Source organism: Anser anser (genome assembly GCF_964211835.1).
Source record: "Anser anser genome assembly, chromosome: 18".
Classification (NCBI taxonomy): Eukaryota; Metazoa; Chordata; class Aves; order Anseriformes; family Anatidae; genus Anser; species Anser anser.
The window spans coordinates 3,187,766-3,213,927 of NC_139739.1; the positions used below are offsets into that span (position 1 = coordinate 3,187,766).

Below are 26,162 nucleotides of genomic sequence, written 5' to 3' on the forward strand. Positions count from 1 at the left end.
CGTCGGAAGTGACGCCATCGCCCCGGCCTGGCAACCGTTACCATGGTAACCGGGAGGCGCTGAGGGGAGGTGAAGGCCTCGGCGCCTCAGGGCGCTACCCCCTGAGGGTCTCCGAGGGTCCCGGCCCTTCCTTCGGAGCCGTGGGGCTGAAAAAGGCCTCGCCGAGGTGGTGCCTGGCCCCTGCAGCCCTCCCCCGGTCCCGCCGAGGCCTCCTCACATCACCTCCGGCCGTGCCGCCGAGGCTCGCCCCGGCCGCCACCATGAGTGACCAAATGCAGTTCATTGTTGAGAAGCTCAATCAGGAGCCCTTCAGGAAGAGCTACAATCTGATCACGTTTGACTCCTTGGAGTCCATGCAGCTCTTGCAGCTGCTCAATGATGTGCTGGGGGAGATTGACCCGAAGGTAAGGAGGGCAATCGGAGCTGCTCAGGCCTGGGGAACTGCAAGCATCACGGACGGGCTCGTCACAAAAACTGCGTAGAATGCTTTTATTTAGGCCTGTTCCTTGTGGCATGTTTGGTTTACCAAAATAGCCTGTATGAATCTTCCTGGAAATAAATGTGCCTGGCAAGAATCCTTTTTGCCTCTACATCAACGTGCTTTTGGCAAACAAGCAAACGGTTCTTGGGCCAGGGATACTGGACCCTTGCCCCCTAGAGTCTGATGACTATATTTTATCTTGGGAATCAGGACACAAGATCTTAAATTGCTTCACACTGACAATGACTCCATTCTTAAGTCAAAAGTCAGGCTGTGTCTTGCTCACTTGCACAGGACAGGGACTGACCAAGAACTGAGCCTTGTGATTTCTCAGTTGCAATGGATATCGAGTTGTTAACTGCCTCTGCCTTGAGGCTACCAAAGATGTGTATGAGATTAGAAGGGATCATTCACAGACCTGGGGTGCAGATACATGTGCCCTGGTCTGGTAGGATCCCAGAGTTCCTTGGTGGCAGCAGATGGTTTGTCTGTATAGAAGCGGTCCTGTGAGCAGGGAGAACATATGCCTAGAATAAAATTACCTAAATACACATGTAGGAGAAAAATCTGTTAAAGAGAATCAGAGCTTGGTGATAAAAATGAATGTTCTGTATGGAACATCTCACTTCATTGATGTATCATATGATAAGTAGATGAAGTCAATTCTTTTAATGTTACCAGTTAATTAACATGACTTGAACAAATACTTAGTGTTTATTTGTTTATTTACAACTATGTAGCATGTTGTTGACATCAGAGAGGAGCTGCCAGAGCAAACAGCTAAAAGAATGTTGACTCTCCTTGGTATCCTTAAATACAAACCTCCAGGAAGTATATCAGACTTGTAAGTATCTTTTTGTCTATAAATTGCAGCAAAATGTGCGTTACATATTATGTGCAATGACCTTTACTTCAGTAGTTTTTAAAATTTTTGACCTTGACTATCCAAACGGGCACCTGTAGCGCTTCAGAGATTGTTCCTCGACTGTCCCAATGGCATATGGCTCCGGTGGTGGCAGCAGAAGCCTCCTGCGGGTGTAGGGCAGCGTCTGGGGCCCTGCTGCGGTGGCCGCCGTGCCCGAGACCTGCTGCGGCAGCTGCTATTGCGGAATCGGCCAGGAGAGGGTGCCGCCTGCCTGGCAGGGTCAGTCCTGCCCCGTCCCCTTCAGCCCAGCCGCCCGAGGCTGCCTTGCACCCTCCTGCTTCAGGTTGTAGCCCCAAAAACCTGCGCTCTTCCCGCATTGCCTTTATTCCTGAAGAATATCGCTGGATAGGAAGAGGCGTTGGTGCAAGCTTTAGGCTTTTTATGTGATACAGGGTTTTTATTTGCCTCAGGGTAGCAGAGTTAGGATCATAAACAGCAAACTGGCATCGTGAGTGCTTTTTGTTTTAACATCATTAAGAAAACCATTAGGCAAATGGAGAGGGGATGTCAAAATATCGCTAACTGTTCCCAGCCAGTGTTCTTGAGTTTGAGCTTTATTGGTAGTAGGTGATGTTTGCTTTTTCTTGTTTTTGTATAGGAGCGCATTTCGCCAAGGGTTAGTTACGGGAAGCAAACCTGTAATTCACCCTGTCTTACATTGGCTTCTTCAGAGAACCAATGAACTCAAGAAAAGAGCTTATCTGGCACGTTTCTTAGTAAAATTGGAAGTGCCAGTGGAGTTCCTGCAGGATGACACTGTGGCTGATGTCAACAAACAGGTAGTATTTTTCATGAATGCCAACATTTTCTTTACGTTAATTAATTGAAGTGCCAGTAGGAGAAGGGATAAATGAATCAGGGAGTTACCGTTGAAGTAGATGTTCAAGTGACTTATGCTAACAGTTAAAAGCATGTTGGAATCAAGGGTGGGCGACAATTCATAAAGAAAAGTATATGTATTGGCCACCTTTCTTCCAGTAACCCTGAGATTGTATGTTAATAGGTAGCATTGAATTAAAAGGTTTTAAGCTCATTAAATACTATGTGCTAAAAAATGGCTAAGACAAAGACTTATTATTTTTATAAATTTTTTTGTTGTTGTTCCTGTGATCTCTGACATGGATACTTTTAGCTTTATAAATTGCCGCTTCAAATCAGAAAAGATTATGACCAAAAGCCACTGCTTCCTAATTGTCAACTGACTGTATAATATTTAGCCCCTAATATTTATATTAGCATTACCCCACTTCTGCTTCAACCGTTTCTTTTTTTTTCTTGGGCTGACATTCCTACTCATTGTGTTCCCACTTCTTTTGTGAGCATTAAATGTTGATTTTAGATAGTGAGGCTGGGAGGGTTTAAAATGCAAAGCTTAAAGTGAACCAGTGTTATGTTTTTACATTTGTGTTATCTGAGGTACATATTTACTTAATTTTTATCCAGTTTTCTCTGCCTTTTGTTATATATAGTTGCTTGCAAAATCCTAGTGGTTTTTTTAACGTTTGTAACAGGTAACTCCATTTATTAACTGTGTACCAACAAAGCTGCATAGCCTGACTGAAACTTGACTAAGCCTCTTCCTTTTTTTGTTACCACTAGCAATATCTGATTTATAACTTAGAATAACTAAGCGGAAGTAGCATGGAGAGAAAGGAATGCAGATTGTAAGTTTTTTCAGTATGTCACAGTCCCAATATATATAAATATCCAACTCCATTAATTCCATTACGTAAAATGTGTTCCTTTTTGGGATCACAGTAATGTAACCATCTTATTAAAATAATACCCTCCTGATTTAATTCAGAACAGAAGCTGGGGTAATATAGTCCCTTTATGTAATTTAGCATAAGCATGCAAATAATTTAGATACTAATGAATTAAATAATTTTGCCTAGGTATTTAGATAGACAGGCACGGAATAGTGCATTTTAGTAGAAACATTTCAAATACGAGAATCTGGAAATCTTAGAACATGATCAAGTTTTATGGGTCTATAGATTCAAGCTCAATTATACTTTTGCAAATAATTTAAACAAGGTAGTCTGAATACCTGCCGCTTTCCCAGTTGTATTGTGATTTGGACATCAGATTGGCTGCAGTGTATAATTGTAAAAATAATCAAATTTAGGCATAAATCTAGTTGTCCAGTCTTCAGCGAGTAGCTCCCAGGTGCCAGGAATCTTCCTCTCTGTGGTTTAAACCTGGATGTTCTTTGGTCACTGAGTGTGTGTCACTTATTTCAGGTATGCTTGGGCCAGCTGCAGAATGTCTTTCACTCAGTGAAAGTAAAAAACCTTCCCTTTTTTATGATTTGGCAAACTGTGCTATGCCCTTGTTTGAATTTTGCCATTGGTCTTGAAATTTCATATCCCAATAAGGAAGAGGCTTGCTAAACTCACCTTTTGAAAAATAGTGAATCCACACAAAGGGAAGCTGTTGGACATCAGCAATCACGAGTACAGTTGCTCAGAGGTTACTTGCTATTTCATTATTAGTTGAACTACTTCTATAAAGCCTAAGTGACTGCAGGGCAGTTGCTTTTCTGCTAGTACTTTTTTTTTAAGTCATTGTTCATCATCCAGCCTGTGTATACCTTCTTATCATAACATATTTGTTGTTTGTTTAACTAAGATCTTTTCTATTATTTAATCTCTTTCTCAGTAGCCATTTTATTGCCTTTTTTTTTTTTTTTTTTTTTTGGAATTCATTCCAGCTTGTCAGTGTGAGCCTGATAGTGAAACAATCAGAAATAAATGAAGTATTCTAGAGGCTGGTTCCTCAGGGTTTTATAGAATAGGATTGCTGCTTCACCGCTCAGGGATATGTCATCTTTGTTTGAACTGGCCTTTGCTGTTGCCATTTTGTGTTCAACAGTCATATCAATTGCTCTTTCCAGGAAGTAAAAAAATGACTTGATATTCTCTGCTTAGATTTCTCCATCTTACTGAATGGCTGTTTCTGTGGAGATTGTTCTTCCCTATATCTCAGCTTGCGTTTCTCCAAGTTGAATCTAAATTTATTTCCTATCCATATTTCTAAACTCTTTCTGTCCCCTGTTATTTCTCTGCCCACACAGACTTTCACACTGCCTCTCAGTTTAAGATTACTGGTGGGCAACGTACTGGTGTGGAGCTAGCACACTGTCTACTTCTTTCTAACTGCCGAACTACATATATCAATCTCTATAACATACTGAGGGCACGATTATGCAATATGTCAAAACTATTTCTCACATGTTAAGTCAGGTGTGCTCTTGGACTGCTTTGCTGGATAGAAGCTCAGTGCTCTATAAATTCGAGCCCTATTGCTTAGCTCAAGCATCTCGTTAGACCCAGCTCTTCCTTTTTAGCCTTAATTTTAACGCGTGTGATGTACACAGATTTATAGTAAGAGAGAATGATTTGTTAATGTAGCTTTGTCCCTTTCAGCTAACATCTTATCTTCCTGTTTTGAAAATGCACTATGCATTGCAAGGGAAGAGGTGAAAATGTGGAAGAAATTGTGAAACTTCTTAGTGTACCTTCAAATGGAAGATAATTCACTGACATTTGTTACTTTTGTTTTATAAGTTGATAAGCTTTAGTGGTGAAAAATCCCTTGAATTCTTGTCTTCACCTTATTTCTATCTCTATATTTACTGTCTCAATAGTAATGCAGCATGTTGGTCTGAAAGCCCATAGCCCTAGAGCTCATTCTGCATATTTTTATCTCATTTTATAGTATGAAGAACTGATGGAAGCATTTAAAAACCTACATAAGGAGTGTGAGCAGCTCAAAACATCTGGCTTTTCTACTGCAGAAATAAGAAGGGTAAAAATATGACAAAATAGCACAACTTTTGAGTAGATTTTTTTTGAATGTCTGCTCTATTTTTCTGGTTTTGTAGACTCACAGTGTGTAAGTTGTAGAGGTCAGAGCTAATAGGCACTGCAGTTGCTTTTTTGAAACTGCTCTCTGTTGGCAAACATTAGAAACTCCTCACTCATGCTTAGAACTGAGCTTTCTGAAGCAGATTGTGAAACAAGGCTGCCAAGACTGTGTTCAGCATGATTTTCAAATATTAGAACTCGTTATTTTTTGTGACCACAAACTGATATAAAACCTTTTCCTTTACTGATACAGGGTAATAATTTCAGAGGCCGTGGAATGAATTAAGGACTTAAGTCAACAAAAATGGCGCTTCTGTGTGGCTAGGGTGTTAAGTAAAGATATTTGCCCCATTTCAGCAAAATATTTTAGCATGAATCCAGCTTTCCAGTAAGACATACACATAAGTTAAGCAAGTTTTGAGATAAGGACTAAATTGGAGTATTTATTTCCTTTTCTCTCACAGCTGTCAATCTGTGGAGTCCTGCTGTTGTAAGATAGGATTAAAGGAGGATAATAATTGGATACATGTTCTAGAACTAGAAAGTGTTTCTTTTAACAAAATTTTAATGGGAGAAGTGGAAGCAAACATCTCTCCTGTGCAATTTCATGCAAGTTTTCTGCCAGGAAGTGTGTAATGGTGGTAAACTTTAACAACATATGACTGCATCAGATGTTGAATTCATGCTGATTTTTGCTTGTTTCTGTTTGTTTTTTAGTTTAGAGAAATACACCTGTTTTTATTTTAAATGTTCACATTAGTACTCAAGGATGTAGCTAAACTATTGTTAGCATAAAGAGTATGGGAACTGAGGAGGAAGTATGAGAGATGAAAGAGACTGGAATCCTGTGTGTTCTGATCATAGATCGATAAAATTCTAACCAGTTCAATGTATTCAGAGAAGAATTATGATTTTCATGTTAGTTTGTACAGAATTTAGTCTAATCCATATTATGTAGTAAAATACATTAACATTTATTTATTTTTGCTGCCGTTTAGGATATCAGTGCAATGGAAGAGGAGAAAGATCAACTCATCAAAAGAGTAGAGCGTCTTAAGAAGAGGGTAATAAGAGAAGTAACACTGTTACATTTCAGTGTCATAATCCTTGGCTTGCAACACTGATTTTGGAATGCAAACAAGGATTAGGATAAACATACCGTATGTCTAGGAAGGAGTCAAATAACTAATTGACCCACAGGGAATCTCCCTAGGCGTTAGTCCAGAGCTTTTAAGAATCTTGAGTCCAGTACTTTGCTGTCATTTCTGAGTAGTAACATGTATGGAAAGGAAGTGCTAAGTGGGCTTGTGAGACATATGATCTCTTTTAATGTATTTCTCAACTATCTGACAGTAACATGCACTATTTATCCACTTGCTGTAGGTGGAGACAGTACAAAATCATCAACGAATGCTTGAAATAGCAAGACAGCTTCGCTTAGAAAAAGAGAGAGAAGAATCTTTGGCTCAACAGAAACAAGAACAAAAAAATCAGGTATTGACATAAAAGTGTACCTATTAAAATAAATAATTGTTGACATCTGTTTGGGGGTCATGCATATAAAGAAGTAAATGAGAAACAAATAGAGTTTCTCTCAACATCAGAAAATTAAATCCCATTTAAAATAGAAATAGCTATGTACATTTTAAAGGAAGAGGCTTGACCCTACAAGTTTTGAACATCTTATTTAAGATATTTGGCTGCCTCAGCTGCCCCTGACATAATCGTTTAGCAATCCCAGGAAATGTTCCATGACTTACTGTGGTAGCACCCAAAGAGAGGTCATTATATTTATGGTAGCAAGCAAATGTTTCCTTAGTTTGATTATATCTCTGTGCACTTGCACTAAGATTTCAGCGGCTAAGTAACACAGCAAGTACCTCAACTTTTCACTGTGGATCAGTGCGGAGGGAATAAATACTCAGGAGCAACCTTTGGGTTTTGGCCCCTAAGTCTGACAAAGATGATGCCATAGGAAGCACTGGAAGCAGCTGGAATCTGACTATAGGGCGGGTTTTATTCCTAAGATACGTTGTGGAAACAAGATTCTTTAATATGAAGTCCAGTGCCAGACTGTTGTATCATCTCACCAAATTCTGTTGATTTCAAAGAAAACAAGAGCTTCAACACTGTATTAAAAGGAGAAAAACTTGGATTTCTAGTATTGCAGCCTATATCTGAATTTCAAATTAATGTGAATCAGGGTTTCAAGCTATTGGGTCTTTACTTGAGGGAGATCACAAGTAGAATGAAGGGGATGTCTATCTAATTCCACTTCTTATTATGCCTTTCCCTAAATTGCAGAAATGCTATTCACTTGGATGTTGTTTGGCAACAAGCTTTGCAGTGTGTTCTCCACTTGGCTCAGCGATAGAACAGTGGATCGCTGTGACAACTCAGCTGCCTTAAAGGAACTGCAGTAAAAGATAGTTTTCTACTGCAGTCCTGATCCTAGCTGTCTTTTTTTGTTGTTGTTCTAATGTTCAAACCACTTGAAGGTTTGGTTAAAAAATGTTTAATGAATTTCTGCCATAGAGAAAATATCACTTGGGAGTACAATAACACTTTTCTTAATTAACGCTAGAGAATATCAAGTCAATCCAGGCCAATTATTGTAAATTTGTTTTGGCATGCTCCCTTGCAAACCAGCTGCTTATAGCTACCACTTTTTTTGTATTTGGGATTCTTTTTGATACTTTTTTGTTTTTATTGCTTGGGTATGCATTTCAAGTGCATTAACTGAACACATTAAATGTGTCCAATTGTCTCTCAAAAGTTGTTCCATGCAGAGCAGAGACTGCAAAGAGCACAGCTCCAGCTGAAAGAGATGCATCATGCAGTAGTGGATTCAAAACCTGAAAGTAAGTAGTAATCTATAACGATTGGGGATTTACACTTCTTCTCTGTTATAGACATGGAAATCAAAACTGTATGACTGTCAATAACATGGTAGTGCCAAAAAGCCTATAGGAACATTGAGAAGCTAACAGAAGAAATAACTTGTGTTCTAAAGGCACATGCTTGAGATCCTAAGGCTGAATATGCATTGCCATCAAATGCCAGTGAAGTTTTATTTCTTTTGTGTTTATAATTGGGCATCAGTGAAATACTGCTTCTTAAAAATTTTCTCAATGAATGCACAAATACATTGAATACTACGTTTTAGTCAGTGTAGACTTGTGGGATTTTTTTAGTTACATTCAATAAAACATTCGTGTGAATGTTAAGGTCTGTTTCTTAATGTAGTTTTTTTATGGTACCAAAAATAAAGCCACTTCCTAATTAAGCTTTTTTATAGAGCATGGATTTTACACATACACGTGTATATACATACACACATACACCTATGTATAAGTTTATATATGCTATATATATATTAATGCATAGACTTAATATACAGATATATTTATAATATATAAAATACTTTGTTCTCATGATGTCACTGTACCTGATTTATTTGTATATTGCTGTATTACATTAATAATGGCAAGGCTGCTTCTGCTCATTTTCAGGGATATCTCAGTCTGCAAATAAACTCAGCAAAAGAAATTATACTACCTGTAGAATAAGTTAGTCCTCTACGATCATTTATAAAAATAGCAGGTGGGAGGGAATTGCAGTTAGTAGATTAAATGCATAATAACTATCTCCAAAGGCTACAATTTTACAACATCTAAGCTGCCCATGGTGTAGTTACTTTGAAGGAAATGTAAGCAGGATTAGCCTGAGTCAGTTTAGGGTTCAGTGTTTCTGATGCGTGTGACCACAAGAAGGCTATCAGTAACCCATCAGAGGATTGATACAGGTTTTATGTGCTGTTTATACAGGCATTGGGGATGATTAATATAGAAAAAATCTACTGTATGGAGGATTGTATTGTGAAGGCATAAGATTCAGAATGGTTCTTTTCCCAGAGCTTTTGCAGTTGCATTCTAAGTTGCTCTGGTAAAAAAATGCCATAGAATGATTTTTGTTTTATCTACAAATTACTTCCCAAATGATAGCTATAGATTTAAATTTAGCAAAGTAAGTCATTGGCCTACTTTTTCAAGTACATTTAGTATTTCAGTTGCACGACAGAACAGCTTTGGCAGTTGTTTTGAGTTAGAGGATTTTTCTCAGTCAACAGCACGTTATGTTTTTATTAGTTCATAAATTTTCTTTATTTTTTTTTAACAATGTTCATCAGCTGCTGAACCACAAATGGAACTAAAAGAGTATCTGAACTATCTTCTTTACTCTGAGGGACCTGCAATGGATTTTGTAACCGTTCCATTTTTGCAGTAGCTGCCAGAGAGTTTATACAGCAAAGCTGTGTCAACATTTCTATTTCAGTTCCAGGGGTATTTTTAAGGCCAGTGGAAACTTGATGGGTTCAGTTCACAGAAGCAAAGGTAACATAATAAAAAATCAATAAATATGTCATTTAATCATTGAGATGAAAATAAAGTTTACTCATTTAATTCCCTTGTCTTGAGTCCTGCTTGCAGGGGAAAAAGTGTTTAGATGATCTGAAGATAAACTTGGAGTCATTACTTAAGAAAACTTCTTTTGAAATTTTGCCCAAACAAAGTCTTCAGGACTTAGCTTTGTAATTGCTTTTCTCCATAGTAGTTACAAAGACACTGCTTGTAGTAGCAATTACAGAATGCCAAGTGTTTTTTTTTTTTTAATAATTAAAATTAGGTGACCGAAGTGCATTGAGTAGGATTACATTTATTTTAAAAGCTTCATTGGTCTACAGTTAGCACAATTTATTTTACTTATAAAAAAAACCAAAACACCCTTTGGCTGTAGTTTTGTATCTCAGCTGCCTACTCACATCAGTATAGCTTGTATGCTGACAATTCAAAGGCTGGTTGGTAGTTGTGGATTTTCTGTGCAAATCAGATGTTTTCCCTTAAAATAACTGTGTTCCATTTTTAATACTTAGGTGCTTTTACTTCCAAATCAAGATAAAATTATAAAAGTTGTTGCTAATGATTGGAAGCTTTTTTATATGTCTTATGGACACATGCTGCTTCAACTACTTCATCTTATAATTACTTTAGGATGACATTTTTTAAAGAAATGTAAAGGAATTCTTCAAAGGATGCAACTAGCACATACTTAAGAGTGGCGTTAATGTGCAATTAGCATCAGTCTGCTTTAGCTGTGCCAGGGAAATATAATTTATGGTTAGTAGTTTATTTACTTTTAGAAACATAGTAAGTTATTTAGAAAACCTTGTATTGTTTCATGAATATCAGTTGATCATTGTGAAATGTCTTTCAGACTAAAATTGATAACATTGGTTTCCATAGTGCACTCCTTCCTTGTTTATTAACTTCAGTACTATCCAGTGTGTTGCCTAACTACAGAGAGGGAGTTCCTGCTGCTAGTACTGACATGAATTTCTGATTTTTTTTAAATTCATCTTTGTTCCAGATCTGAATAGTATTTTTATTAATACTGATCACTAGTTTGAATAACCTAGCCCATGATTCCTCAGCAAGATTGCCATCTTTTTACTTTGAATCTCTCTGCTGGCACAAACACAAATTGTGGATGCCAAGAAGTTAACTGAATTACTGAAATTCTTGATCTCTGTCCATTTTATAGAACTTTATTGTTCACTTTATTAGCAGAAATACCAAGAAGTGGATGTCTAGCTTGAAAATATTGATTAAAGAACGGGTTAAGAGGATTGTTGTCGATAAACAGTGAAATGTGTAATTTATACACTTAAGTTGATATGGAATAGCATATTTAGAGCAAAGAGAACATCAAAGATACCAGTTAAAGAGGAATTGTTTTATACTGATGTCTATTTTATATCATTTGAAACATTTTATGAAAAACAGAAACTTAGGAGCCTATTATTAATATTTTCTATTTGAATGAAAACATTGACAGTTTTCTTTTCTTTGATTTAAATCTTTTCATTTGGCCACAGAGCTATCTTTCCCTAAAATTCCAAGTGTAAATAACTTCCTCCAAAACTACAGACCAGGTTACAATTATGTCAAAGGAGAATGCTTAGGTGGAACTCAATAATAAAATTGCTTATAATTATCTGTTGGAAATACAATCACTGTCAATTCATACAAGGTTAGGGGGAAACCACTTTTAAAGTGGTTTAAAAAACTTTAAAAATTCAGCATGATTATGTGAAACAGATTAAAAGGAGTTTACTGGAGCTCCCAGGGTCAAGGAGTTGGTGCTGTCCATGCATTTAGTTATAGAAGGAAATGTAACAGAAAAGTTGTTAGCTCTCTTTTTAACTCAGGTATTTCCATCACTGCAAAACCACGTCTGTGGTTTAGAATTTGAGATGATCGTTGAAAGTTAGATTTCAAAGAGACACAATAATGTTATAACATGGAAAGCATGCCTTACAGTGGAAGATTCAGGAAGCTGTTTAATTTTGAAGGAGATATCGAAGGGATGATTTGTCATCATCTGTCATTAGTTGTATGTCCCAGATCTCTTTTTAATACAGGGAAATGGGAAGTGATATCATTAGAAGCTGTGGACTGAATCACTTCAATACTGCCTTGTAGAAGATGATTGCAGACAGGGAAGTGAAGGCTTTGACGTTTAGCAAGTGAATGCCATGTGGAAGTCTATTCTACACCTGCCTTTGTCATAGCCTTTCTATGTGATATTAAACAAAGCATTTGCCAATAACGTATAAAACGAGCGTTCCTCTTTTTTTTTTTTTATTAAATCAGTTAGTGTTGCAAATGTTTTTGGTATAGAATGCACAACTGGTAGCCCATAAAGGGAAAAGAAGTAGTAATCTGAGCTCAAGGTGGATCAAATTTTGGATGCATTAGCAGAATTATGCAGGGAAACTTGCTTTTTTCCTACATGACTGAACAAGCACCAAGAAACTCTTTCTACCACCCATCTCTTTGCAATAATAATAAAAATTGAATGGAAAACATGAGGAATTGCTGTTAATAGCGCTTCACATGTAAATACATGGTTGGCACAGCCTTGCTAAAATAGCCTTAGGGCACAGAGCCAGACTTTTTGTGCAGCTTACGTATGTAGATTTTGTAATCATAAGTCAATGTTAAAGCATTAAAAACAGGGTTTATATGTGTAATGGAAAGATTTAAAGTATGCTTCCTTTTCTTTCCTCGAGCCTGGGAATATGAAAAAGGGATGTCTTTCACTGAAAACAAATCTTAAAAGAGCTGCCCTGTGTTTGTTTTCTAAGGTTCAGTTAAGCAGCAAAAATAGCTTTTAGGTAGTTACTTCTCCATATGTCAAATCATATAGGAGGAAAAATATCTCCAGAAGTATTTAGGAAAGAAACTGCATTAGTCATGAGGGATGTTGACATCATCATGTCTTTCCCTGTCAAGATGTCAAGTTTTAACTTGCTTCATTGCTTGGTGCACCTTCAACAGCAAGTGTGAATGCAGAACCAGCCAGTGTTTAAAAGAAGTTGGTAATAGCTCTTGGGTTATCTGCGAAACAAATCTAGATAGTGATCAGGGTTTTACCCTGTGAAGTCAATAGGCCTCTGCTCTTTTGAAAGCAATCATTTAGGCATGGTTGTTTCCTGAGTTTAGTGTCATATCTACAATAAATTATTTAGGCATGCGCAGTTTTATAAGAAGGCTGGAGTAGGATAAGAAATAAAATATAAGTTATGTATGTAGACTTTTTTTGCTACCAAGAGGAAAGTTAGAAAATGAGAAATTAGTTTGATTAAAATATTAATATTAAATACCAGGGTAATTTAATTGACATCACTTTGATTTCCACACCGAAGTTCTTGGTTATAAATATCTAGTTGGGAGTTGTGCTTCTAGTCAGTTCTGAGGTGATAATTCAGCTCACAGTGTACGTGGGAAGCTTTGCTGCATTTGCAGAGGTGGTAGATTTCTAGTGAGACTTGAGAATGTAGTCCTTCCTGCGCAGCTCTGCGGTGGGCTGAGGAAGACTGGAACCCAGTTCTTCTGGAGGAAAGAAGTGGGAATTGTCAGGGGTTGATTAATGTTCCCTCTGAAAGTCCAGGTGTGTTTCCCAGGTTACAGCTGTAGCGCCCAGTGCCTAATGGTTATTGCATGCATATAGTAACTACGCTTTCCATTCTGAAATTAGTACCGATGCTGTTTATTTTGTGCAAGATGAATGACCTTTCCACATGGAGGAAAAGAACCTATGACATTGTTGCTTTTCATAAACACAGAGATCAACAAACTGAACTGCTGGAAAAGAGGAATTCCCACTCATTTTTAGTTTGCGTTGACTCTATTTTTTTTGCAGCACTGCTTTCCCTAGGGTCTGTTTCCTTTCTTCTCATTCTTGAGGCTTTCTTAGAACTAAGAATGGCTTATTTCCTCTCTGGCAGCTAGACCAAGTAGCTTTCCTTTCAGTCTGAGATGAGAGCAGAGGCTGAAGAGGATCTATCAGTACTTATTTCTAGAGGTAAATAGCTGCAAAAAATGGGCCTCCCTTTTACCAAGGCTTGTATTTCACTTTGTTCTGTCGTCTTTTGCCAGTCAGTGATATGGTCAGCAGGCTCTTTAGCCTGAGAGCCAGAAATCTTCTTTCAACCTGCATCCTTTCCTCTGTCTGTTTCAGCAACATCAGCTCTGTTATTGTATCTCTGTACTCAAGCTTTTCTTTGTGCAGAGAAAGAGTTTTGAATGTCATGTTTTTCTTTGTGTTCCATAGTAATTCCGAATTCTGAAACAAACAACAACAAAAACCACCCCGATTCCTCAGCAAGTAGTTCTAAAAAGTACCCAGGATACTTACCTTTTAGTCATCTAGATCATGAAAAATATTCTGAAATACCTGTTCCCACTCTCATCTGACATGTAACTTGCAGATCTTACAGCAGTCCTTGGTAGAGGTGTCTTGGAGGAGTAATTGCACTAAACTGCCTGTTGTCAGCAGACGACTGTATAATGTAATTTAAATAGCAGCTTTATTTTGTTCTGTCATATTTTTCTAGCTGTGTATTGTTCTTTACCTGTATGTGCCCGTGTTTATTTATAATTTATCTGTAAAGGAGGTTAAATTACTTTACCTAGCAAGAGCCAAGTTATTATAAGCATGGTATCATGCAGTGTGCATCAGGCTTGCGTAGAGAAAAACTTAAGTGCGATTGCTTTTCTCAGTAGAATTTTTGACACTACACAGAAATTTCTTCTTATTTTTTTCAATTCTATTTTTTTTTTAGTATTCACAGTCAATATACTGTCTCAAGACCGAACATGCGTTCATAAAAGAAAAAATAGTCTGTTACATAGAGAAAAGCAATTAATAAGTGTTACAGCAATATAGAAGACTCTGTTAAATGTATGTAGGCATCCATTTAATTCTGCTCATTTTAAGGTCTTTTAGATGCCAGATTAGAACAAAGAAGTTTTATTTTAAGGGAGAATTTCCAAGTATATAACAGATCTTACATGAGGCTGGCCAAATTAAGATCTTTGTTCTATTTTGAGACACAGATAAAGGATTCGTGCTGAGATAATTTCTGTCTGTAGATGATGTAATTCACATGAAACAATGACCTACGTAATCTATGGGTAGAACCGGCTTCAGGATGCTTGCTCCTCTGCGCCAGCCAGGGAAGCTGGAAGGGATACAATCTTCAAAGAAGCCCTGAGCAAGTCAGCACAGCTGGGGCGTGTTTTGCTGTCCCTTACCCTGAATGCATATAAGCAACCCAAGTCTAGCCATCAACTTTAAAAATTTATAAAGAATGTAATTCACAACAAAAAAGTAACACAGAGTCAGGTATCTGGATGTGTGAGACATGCACAGGGTTATCAATGTTGCATGTTGAATTTTACAACTGATTCAGCTGGACTTTCATCTAAGGGTTTTACTTGTTCGTTGATTAAAATAATTTGTCGAGAAGTTAATAGTTACATGTTAGAGATGCAGATGGATAATAAATATGGTGCATATTGTATTGTTTAACATCCAGATTAAAAAGCTAAAACAAGTAACTACCTGTTTCTTTGAGTTTTGAGAAGAAGACTTAAACGTTGTGCTGTTGTTATTGTAATCTCCTGCTGAATACTTTAATATGTTGGGGAAATGAAACTTAATTATCCTCTACATGACTTTGGCTATAGACATACATTGATTTAATTTGTTTTTAAGGTTTAATGAAGAAACTGGAAGAGGAGATAAATTTCAATTCATACCTGGCTACTGAAAAAATACCTAGGGAGCTTGAAAGCAAGAAGAAATCAGTATATTTCTTACAAAAGACAGTTGCAGAGCCAGCTATGAGTCAATCAGATCTCAATGTACTTGAAGTCAAGGTAAGCACTTAATTGGTGTTCCATAGCATCTCTAGAGTTCTTGTATATTGTAGTTCTCCTATCCTTACTTTACACCCCTGAAAAAAGGTTTAATTCCCAAAGGAACATCTTTCAGCTGTAAAAGAAAAGATGTGTTACTCGCTGAATGCAAGCTGTTATATAAGTTAAAAAAAATAAAAATCAAACCCCACACCACAAAGCCCACCCTATCCTTAAATGCTATATAGAAAATTGTGTTAGCAATTTGCTATGGTATGAGCAGAGATGTTAATTCAGCATTAAAGGTTTGAGCAAGTTAAATATCTGAAAGAAAAGTTGTTTATAGAAAAAATTTATAATTCAGAAAAAGTGCAGAATTTGTTGCCACTTAAGTACATTTGTATGGTTCACTCAGTGAAGTGTTCATATTTGCATCATTCTAAATTCAAGGTTAAATATGTAATATAGTGTTTTAGAGGAATTCAGAGTAACACTAATCATTAGTATTTCTGTTGATGGTGTTGAAAGTTTACAACAGTCTTAGCTAGGGTAGAAAGAGCAGTCTGGAGTACTACTATGTACACTGTTCAGTCTAAATGTCCTCTCCTCTCACCAGTTGGAGATCTTGGAACTAATAAATAAATAAACAAGTTTTGCTGTGAAAGACAAATAGGCAGAAAACAAAGTATTTGTAATTGATCAGAGAATGATTTCCCCATGGAGGTGTGAGGGCTGTCATCCACCATTCTTCTGCTGTCTTACAGAGAGAGGTTCAACAACTTCATCAACATCCTGGTAGCCTGTGCGCATTCGCTCTGTAGCACACGTCAAACTAATGTAATAAATGCCCATAGTTTGTTTGGGGTTTTTTTTGGATCAGTCGTGAATCAGCAGTCGAGTGTCATCAAGAATACGTTCTATTTTAAGGTTACGACTACTTTTTGTGAAAGAAAAAATAGTGACAACCCAATGCCATTTTGAATCCTGATCGTTATAACTTCTAAGGATGACAGCGTTATTAAACTGTAGATTAGGTCTGAAACTTTAAACTAGCTCTGTGATTCAGCCTCTGCTTTCCCAGTTTCTTTCTTGAAATCAAAACAACATTTGTGGTTGCAGTTATTTCTTTTAGGCATAGCTGAAGCCCCGTTTTACACCTATCTTTTCCAAAAGTATTGTTAGGATTTTGGCAATATTTCAAAGAGCTTCAAGATTACTTTTTCTCCATGAGGTAACCTTTTAATTTGCTATATTTTGCAAGTGTGTTCTTAATAGATAATAAAAACATGTTGTATACTTGGCTGTAATCACAGCATGGCCTTAGCATTTCTTTCAAAGGCAGTCTTCTATTATCTCAATGTCATAAAAAGGAGCTGAATGGCAGTAAGCATGACGTTATATTGCATTTTATAATATATAAAACAGGAATTTATTCACAGAAGGGAATCCTTATGCCATCTTCAAATTCAGACCTGTTCTAACCACTGATAGGAAAAGGAATAGGCTTTTGTAAAGGAACAGAATTTACTAGTGAGATTTTCTTCAGGTGTTGGGGTATTCCTAGTCATATTAAGCACTTTAATTGAAATACTTAGCTTTAAAAGTGCACGGATGTTACCCATAGTAATGTTAGGGTGATGTCCAGCACTGTACCTGCATTATGTTTTGACTTCGTTGGATTTCAGCACATATTTACACTGCTTGCTTATCAGCACTCATCTAGGTAGCAGAGAATTAAAGGAAGGTTGATAGGGCTGTGGTTCAATGGCTGATGAGAGTCCCAGTGTGTAGCATTAAGTCGGGAGTGGAAAAGCTGGAATCAGTTCACTGGTGTAGCTGTTTATTAGCTTCCAGATGCAGTTAAGTTTCAGCTAGAATGTAGATCAACAGTTTGAGCCTATGGACAAACGGGTGCATTTTGTATCCGTAGAAAGAAGGTACCACAGAGATGGAATATGATGAGACTCTTCAAAGCACTGATGAAATTTAATGTCAGTTCAATTTTATCTGTTCCTCTTTAAACTTCTGATAGATGGTTGAGTGAAAAGGAATTTTAGTTAACATTGCTAAAAGCACATTTTCACATACATGACAACACCGTTCTTTTTTTTCTGCCTGTGTGTGCCAATTTACATGCATCTTCTGTCTACATGTACCACTTTACTTAATTTTCAGGGTAAGCTTCATGCTTCTGCCTTATCATAAAGGCACAGAACTGGAAATAGAAAAACATAGTCTCTTCCTGGCCAATACTGAATGACTCATTGAGTTGTTTTTTTGGTCTTTTTTCTCTATTTTAAAAATGGAACTGGTAATATTTCCTTGTAGCTGGGTTGTTAGTCTGGCTTGCAAAGCATTTAATTCTTGGAGACGACAAAGAAATAAAGCTCTGTTTCTTTTAGTTTTCTGCTCTGTTTTTCAGATAAATGAAGTAAATGCACAAATAAATCAGCTTATTGAGAAAAGAATGAGCAAGTATGAGCCAATTGATAGTAAATTTTCCATGTATCGCCAACAGGTAAGGAGGAACAAAGCATTTTTTAAGTAGAAGCAGTAAAGCAATTTCAGTCTGACTATTTTACATACTGATTTTTTTCTTTAATTTATTAAAGCATAAATCGGTAGAAATAAATAATAGTGCATGACGAAACCAAAATCAATAGCTGTTGAATATATGTATGTTTAGGGCTTAGTCAAACAATTGTTTTCAGTCATACTAGTGAGTTTACGTCAATTGCTGTCCGAGGTGTTGCCCTCACAGTAATTCTGGAAGGATCATTTTGGAGGAGCTATTTTGGTAAGTCTCCAGCTGTGGACAGATTCTTACAAGGCAGCATGTGGGCTGACTGCTGCAGTCAGACCTGGATGCAAAGCTTGCTTTGTGTTTGACCACATGCTACTTTTCCTTTTACATCTGTTAAGAAGGTATTCTTTGATTTTATTTTTTTTTTCATCCTGAGGCTATAAAATAGTCTCTCTGTAAAATGGGCTCTGTGGTCTAGTCTTAGTAAATTCACAAGTTATAAAAAGGATTTATGAAATCTAAGATTTTTAGAGCTTACGCAGAAACATATGTGATTTCTTTTCCAGCTGTCCTGTATAGCTGCTGGTTTTATTGAAGATTTTCATAATGATGCTTATGGTGATGATGTAAAAAATAAAAACCAAAAAGGCTTAGGTAAAATATTCAGTGGTAGGAAAAATGGTGATAAAATGTATACTATAGTTCAATCACATATGAAATATGAAACACCCAATTGTGTTTTGTAAGAGATACACTTGTTCCCTAAAGAAAAGCCTGCTACATAATGTGCTGGTGCCAAAGACCACCTGGCTAGTGATACTCCTAGCTGTTCTAGGAGTTCAGGTTGCTGCTGTGAGTTGAAAGCATATGGTGGTCTTTGCTTTGTTCTTCAAGGGACAGCTTGCTTCTGTTTCACAAAATAATCATATATATTGTACTACAGTTTGTTGCTGCAGATATCTCATGAAGCAACGAGCTGAGCAGATCCCAGCAGAATTCTGTTAGATATATCTGTTAGAAATAAATCTGGCCCTCTTAATGTTGTGTGAGGAAGCAGTTACGTTTTGCTTCATTTTTTCTTATTTTTTTCCTTCAGATGAAGAAACCAACCATGCATCCAAATTCAGGCGCATACATCTAAATTCATGTGTTGTGTTAAAATATACTTTGGCAAGATAAAAATACCTTTTTTTTTTTCCTGAACTAATGTATACTTATGTTCCTAAATCTGTTAACTTCTAGTCAAACGTTAGGTACTTTTAAATATTCTGTCTGGTACAAAACATTATTTTTTAAATGCTTTATCTTCTAGACTCAAAAAAAAAAAAAAGTAATCTGTAATCTACACTATTTCTGTACTGTACTGCTTTGTTCATTCTCTTTTAGCTATTTGCCAAGATTTAGCGGCTAGGTTCTGCTGTTAGTATAACATATTTCTGTAGGTTGGAGTAGGTTGGAGTTATAAAAATCTGTATTATGACATTTGTGAAATCTTGGATATCTTTCTAGTTAAGCCATGTTGATGTATCTCACATATGCACAAAAAGGGACTAAATAGATTAAATGGAGCAGCTAAAATGTGTACCTTTTTCTTCAATGAAAATGAAAAATGAGGTGAAGAAACATATATCCAAAATGTAAAATAAATCAGCATGAATCTGAGAAAAAGGCTATGATAGAAATCTTGGCTATACTGAAGAAAGTTGGGAATTTGCAATTCACTTCAATGAAGCTGTGGTTTAACTCGCTGTGTATAATGTGTAACTGATGCTTTTTTCATCGCAAAGAGATATGCTCGCGTTTCATAAGGAAAATTAATTTCCTACAGTTGAAATGTGTTTTCAGTGGTGCCATGCCTGAAATTTAAGTGTTTATGTTTTACTAATGATTATCAAGCAAGTGCAATTTTTACTTTACTTGTCCTTATACATTTCTAATATTCGTGCAGGCATCTATAATTTCCCGGAAGAAGGAAGCTAAGGCAGAAGAACTTCAAGCTGCTAAGGAAGAGATGTCCAGCACAGAAAGACAGATGCTACAGAAGACAAATCAGGCCCAAGAGTTAGAAGGCTCTGAAGTTTTGAAAGGGGATGAGGTATGCAATTTAACTGTGCATGTAAGGAAGAGGAAATTCGTAAGAGAGAGATGGATTTTTTTGTTAACTAATAGTTTCCTTTTAACTTCACATCTCAAAAACTGCGTCTACAGTATCTTATCCATTTTTATAGTATGGTGTCAAACTACATGGCCTCAGCACTGCAACAGGCTGGGCTCTGCTTTTTTATGAACTCTAAGTTAAAATTGGATGACAAACAATGTGTTTGAGGACATTTTTGAAGTGAAGGTAGTACAATGCTGTCTAGCACTTTCTAATGCTTTCCAATATTTATGCTGTAACACCACTTTTTAAAATACTTCTTAGTAGCTGTTTTCAAATTAATAAATTATTCACATTGTATCTAATAGATTATAAAGTATATGCAGACTTAATGTTGGGCTGTCTTAACATTCCAGGGCTTTGAGTTAAAATAACGTCAATATCATCACAATGGTATGATGATAAATAACTTTAACCAACTATAGAAGTCAACAAGACTAATGAGGGGATTAGGACTTCAAGTGATTAGTCATGTAGATCAATTTTATTATTCGATGTATAATAAAAATCTACAATGTTACTATCTATTCTTTATATGATCGATGATCATAAGGTGCAATACCAGCAATTATCAGAAATGCAGGGTTTCTTTTTGTATTTATTACCCACAAAAGTTTTTACTTCAAATAATATTTCCATAGATCCACCTAAAGATTAGCTGTAACACAGACTTTGCCTGAGCTATGCTGATTATGCTAGTCAAAGTTATATTTGAAGACGTTCTTATTAAAGAAGCTTTTTCTTCAAAAATTTGCAAAGAATAAGTCTGCTGCAGCCAGACAGTGGCTTGTCAGCCAAATAAACTGACTTTTTAAAGGCAATAATTTTTCTCAGTTTGGAAAAAGCCTGCGAAGTGCACTTATAGGCAAATTCCATAAAGATGACTTTAGCTGCATCATTCTCTGAATTAGTGTGTCTTTTCATTCCTCATGTACTGTCTTCATCTGTAGTGCTATACTTTAGTAACACTCTTCCCTTTCTTTTTCTTTGTCTGTTTCTGTGCTTTTTTTACATACTACTCAGAACAGTGAACGCCCTTTGTAGAAGGAACTCCCTTCCTGATCCCATAGGACATGCCCGTTCCACAAAAATCTGTTTTCTTTTAAAGGAGTCTTACAGAGTAAATAAGTATGGGAACGTGTGTGTGTGTCCACTCATGCATAAAGACTTCCTGCATATTATGGAATCCTTGCATATTTCTCTTGTGCCTTCTTGCCTGTCTACCCTTCTGTAAATCAAGATGAAAACTAAAGGTGGAAGCAATGACAGACTTACCTTATCATCCAGGGTTACGTTTAGAGCAATGAATACCTCAAGTCTGTTGAAAGTAACTCATTTTACAAGACTTCAGTAAATCTTTGAAGAATTAAGATGTTGATTTCTCTTACCATGATGTACCACAGACATTCATAGGTAGCAATAATAACAAGACCACTGGATTAGACTTCTCTCCACCTCAAGGTTTTTATCTCCACCGGGCACCTTGATAGAACCTTTGACAATTTTAAAGATAAGAACAGAAAGCAGACAATCTGTCATGGGAAAGAAATGTTTAATTAATCAACAGAATGCATTACAGAGACATCACATATGTTTTACATTATCTGTAAATACAATTGTAAGGTAAGAAATATTGATGTGCCTACTCCTGAGTGGGGACAACATCCACAGCAATTTAAGGAGAGCAGGGAAGGTGGGAAACACAGTTACAGAACCTAGGCTTGATAATGAAAAATGAAGTTAACTGTCTGATACAAGGAAGAGGCTCAATGCAGGAAAAAAAAAAACAACTGTTTTGAACATAACATGCATTCCTTTTGTTCAAATCTGTTCTACTTTTGGCTTTTTAAATATTTTAAAGTCCTCATTTTGATGCATGCAGAACACATGATGGAGCACGTCGGGCAGAACATCAGCTTAAAATAAGAAGTGTTTGCCTTTTTCTAAAAAACATTTCCTGTTTTGTAAAATACTTTCTGTATGTTGGCCCAAGGAAGCCAGCATTATATGATCAGTGTTCTCTTTCTTTTTATTAGTTTATTAGGTATACTGTAGTGGTACTCACAGGCACTCCAAAGCAGTAAAAAGAGTGTTTCCTATGGCTTAAAACTAGCAAAAAATATGGGTTCTTGAGGATTTTGATTGCTTCATTTTCAAAGGTCACAGTTACCTCCTCATCTGGAAGAAGGAGATAGTCATGTTATTTTTTTTTTTAATGTCAGCAAACAAAAATGCTGCAAAGGAGCTTGGTGCTTTGGTTTTCATATCTCCTTAAAGTAAATGCAAACACGTATTAGAGAAGCAGTCCTGCTTCACAGTCTAGGCTGTGAGAAGATGAGACTGATAGATGATACAAATAAGTTGTCGGGGAAGAGGTGATGAAGCAAAAGTGAAGCGAACAGGTTATCTTTCATCAGTAGTTTCAGTTCATCACTCACCTAGACAACCTTTCACTGTAGATTTGTTTCTAATGTGATATGTTTTTAAATTTGTGTTTTCTGGTTCACTGCTCTGTTACTCCAGCTTTGAGCCAGTATCAAAGGAAATCTTGATTAGTGTAATGGAGAGTCACTACTGCACGACGGATGTTCAATAGAGACAGAAAGGTTGTAGGCTCAACCTTTACTTTCCACTGTCTAACAACTGAGAGCTTCTTTTATGCTTTCTTGTTGCAGTCCCACACATTTGCATTTAGTCCCTCCATTTTCAAAAAGGAAGAAAGATATTTTTTTTTAACAAAGAGTTTTGCTGTCTTAAGTTTTAAACAGGCTTTTAATCCTGCCACACTTAACTTATCTAAATGGTGTGTTTAAATCAAAGAATTATTTTTCTCCTATACTCAATATTTCTCATCTTCTCGTTGTCTACCTTTACTGAATACTCTTACATCATAGCATTCGCAAGACTTGGCAATCAAAGAATTAGTGCCTTCCTAGCTTGTGCTGCCGTACCACAATTTGGATCTTCAATTGAGGTCTTCTTAGCACTTCATTCACCAAAAGGTCAATCCTGGCTTATGTTTTTAGGTGCTAGTATTTTGCTTTCTCCTCTAATCATAAAAAAGAATGTTACAGCATTCCAGTTGGTTCAAGGGGTTGTACAGCTAAATAGAACTTAGAAGAAACAGCAGGGAATAATCAATTCATTTACATCAAACACACACACAAAAAGGTAGGAATAAATTGTCTGCTTCAATGATTATGAAATCTTTTTAAGTACTTCAAACAAAGTACAATGAACACGGGGCAAAGTTGGCAGGCTCCTAGCTGCAGCTGTCAGATCCTGAAAATTAGGGAATCAAATGTTGACACTTAGAAGGCTAGATGGTTCAATTACAAGTGATCCTAGGTAAAGCTGTGATATTTTTAGTTCTTTACACAACACATTGTACTTTTCAGAGTTCAGCATAGGGCCCCAAGAGCCTAGACTTTCCCAAGGTATCAGAATAGAATAGTACCATAGCTGTGCTTAGCTACAGTAGTTAAAATTAATGTTTTTGAGAATGTGGTATAGAAAGTCGTATCAGTTAGCTAGCAGATATGTGAAGTCTGCATATTAATGAGTCAATGCATATTAATTAATGCATATTAAGGAGTTTAATCTTTCCATACGGATGCCTACCATGCCTGCCTGTACCCTGGTAATGCTATAAAAAAGGTAGAAGTTGATACACTTTGAAAACAGAAGACAGATTTTTTGGGCCACACATCTTGTTATTCTTCCTCTAAAATGGTTGAGTCAATCCAAATCGATGACAAACAGTTATCAAGCCCCAAACTAGGCAGATGGATTTTCAAGAGATTAGCTGTTAAGGAGCTCCCTACTTGACCACTAAATGGCTTAAACCAGGACCAAGGACATGTTATCCTATGTTTACTACTTTTCTTTTGACCTTTTCATTAAGGTCGTAGGTACACTTACATTCCTGTCTGTCAAAGGCACCTTAAACATGAAAGGCGGAGAATAGATGGCAGTGAAGTTGAGAGAACAAAAGTGGCAAATCTGTAGGATTCTTACAGAAGCCAGAAGCTTTTTGCTGTAAGACGTTAACCATCATTTAAGCCAAATGTATGCGGTGATTCAGACATAAAATATAGCTTCACAGAACTGAATGCTCTTTCAGCACCCACTGGCATGAATAAATCATCGATTTTATTGATCTGTGCATTTCCTGTGATAACTGAAAATGTTTTTTCATTAAAAATATTCTGATTGGCCCAAATTATTAATAACGGCTACTTTAATATTTCTCTCCTGACCAGAAGCAAGCACTCCCAGAAGAGATGTCCTACTCAGTGCTAATGTAGAATTTTCCTGATTTATCTGTCTAATGAGCAGACTGTAGGATACTTTCTTTTCAATAGATTGAGATCTTTTGGTTGGATCTGGTTGGATCTTGTAAAAGTTTGCCCTTCTGTATATGAGTTATTAACTATATCCAACAGTGCTGTACTAACACAATTTTAGAGCCTCTTAAAAAAAATTACTGAAATCCTGTCATGATAAGGAACTTTCTTAACTGAGTGTTAATACTTTGGACAGTCTGTATCCCATTAATTGGTCTAGTTAGAAAATTAAAACATCTGCTCCTTAATTAATAGAAGTAGAGATAATCAACTCCAATTTTCTGCAGTTACTGACCTTATGCAAATAATGTTATTAACAAAACCGTCTATTTGGAACCTTCTTTTGATTCTGTGTTTCAGAAGGATTTTATTTATTTTTTTACAATTAATACTTTATTTTCTGTAGTACTTTCACGTGAAGAATATTTTGATGATTATAATACAATCAAATTGATACAGTAATCCACAAATCTTTTAACTGACATGAAAGTGAGGGATTAGTCTGGGATTCGTTCTTTTCTGTAAACAAGTTTATCTATTTTCTCCTTTAATGATAATCTTAGAATAAGAACCTTGTGAAAACTTCACATGGGGCAAATGTTACTTTTAAGGAGACGAAAGGAAGGATTTATAGTTAAAGTACAGGCATAAGCATTAGAAGAGCTGGGCTGTGATCATTTGATAGTTGCAATTCAATTTTGTCATATGTAGAATTACATTAAGACTTAGTTACTTCAAAAAAGTGTTGTGAGAGAACCTGTTGATTGCAATTGCTTTCAGCTAAAGCAAGGGGAGAAGTCTAACGTACCAGCATTGGTGGATTTTTCAATAAGCATGGAACATAATATAGGAAATCTGCCCGGGGATGCTAGATACCCGCCTGCTCCAGGACCTTATATGAGATAGCAAAGTCCTGCTTCCATTCAGTCTGTTTCATAGTCTGGATTCCACGCTTTTTATGTTATAGTCACCCATAAATATAGCCGAGGGGAAAATCATAATCTTTCTTTGCTTTCATTTGGATAGTTTTTATATCTCAGGGGGCTCTGGCTCGGCTAGCAAACATGAGTCTACAGGCTTGTTTACTTTAACTGCTAACTCAGTGCCAGCATTTGGTCCTTGTCCAGTCATTTAATCTTTGAAGCTTAAATAACTATTTGCGTTAAGTTGCTTGAGAAAGAAAAGCTCACTGGTGGACATAACCTTGAATGGTGCACTACTGGGGGCACTGACAGCTCCATGGGAATTCTGTAGGTTGAGCCTGCTGAGTTTCTACACAGGGAGCAGTTGACCTGGTCTATGGGAAAGTGCCGTTGGTCAAAAATGCAATCCTTTTGGGTAGTTAACTTTACTTTAAAGTGATACGTCTTGACATAGCTATTCTTCCTTGAACTCTTTGTAGTATTTAAACCGCAATAAAATCCAATCTTTTATAGCATTTTAAGGGCTTGATTTTTCACCTACATATAGATGGGAGCGTGAGATATACGAAGCTTGAGAAGTAATGCTTACACAAGTGAAAGCACTAGTATTTTGCAATAAATTTATTTGTAGTTTTTGGAAGCGTAACAGAATGATTCTTAGCTTTTAGACT

General features: G+C 36.6%; 1 protein-coding gene across 3 annotated transcripts in view; it reads left to right on the forward strand.

Annotated features, from left to right (window-relative positions):
- Positions 1–37: 37 nt before the first annotated feature.
- IFT81 (intraflagellar transport 81) overlaps positions 38–26,162 on the forward strand; it is a 61,821-nt gene continuing 35,696 nt past the window's right edge. For all 3 annotated transcript variants that reach the window (XR_014573617.1, XM_083804313.1, XM_083804312.1), the window contains exons 1-10: positions 38–404; positions 1,222–1,325; positions 2,005–2,185; positions 5,127–5,216; positions 6,274–6,339; positions 6,659–6,769; positions 8,052–8,136; positions 15,398–15,561; positions 17,963–18,058; positions 20,013–20,159. Coding sequence is in view for 2 of the 3 variants with exons in the window: in XM_083804313.1 (XP_083660439.1) it covers positions 261–404; positions 1,222–1,325; positions 2,005–2,185; positions 5,127–5,216; positions 6,274–6,339; positions 6,659–6,769; positions 8,052–8,136; positions 15,398–15,561; positions 17,963–18,058; positions 20,013–20,159 (1,188 nt within the window). In the remaining variant the exon portion in view is untranslated. The remainder of the gene's footprint in view (positions 405–1,221; positions 1,326–2,004; positions 2,186–5,126; positions 5,217–6,273; positions 6,340–6,658; positions 6,770–8,051; positions 8,137–15,397; positions 15,562–17,962; positions 18,059–20,012; positions 20,160–26,162) is intronic.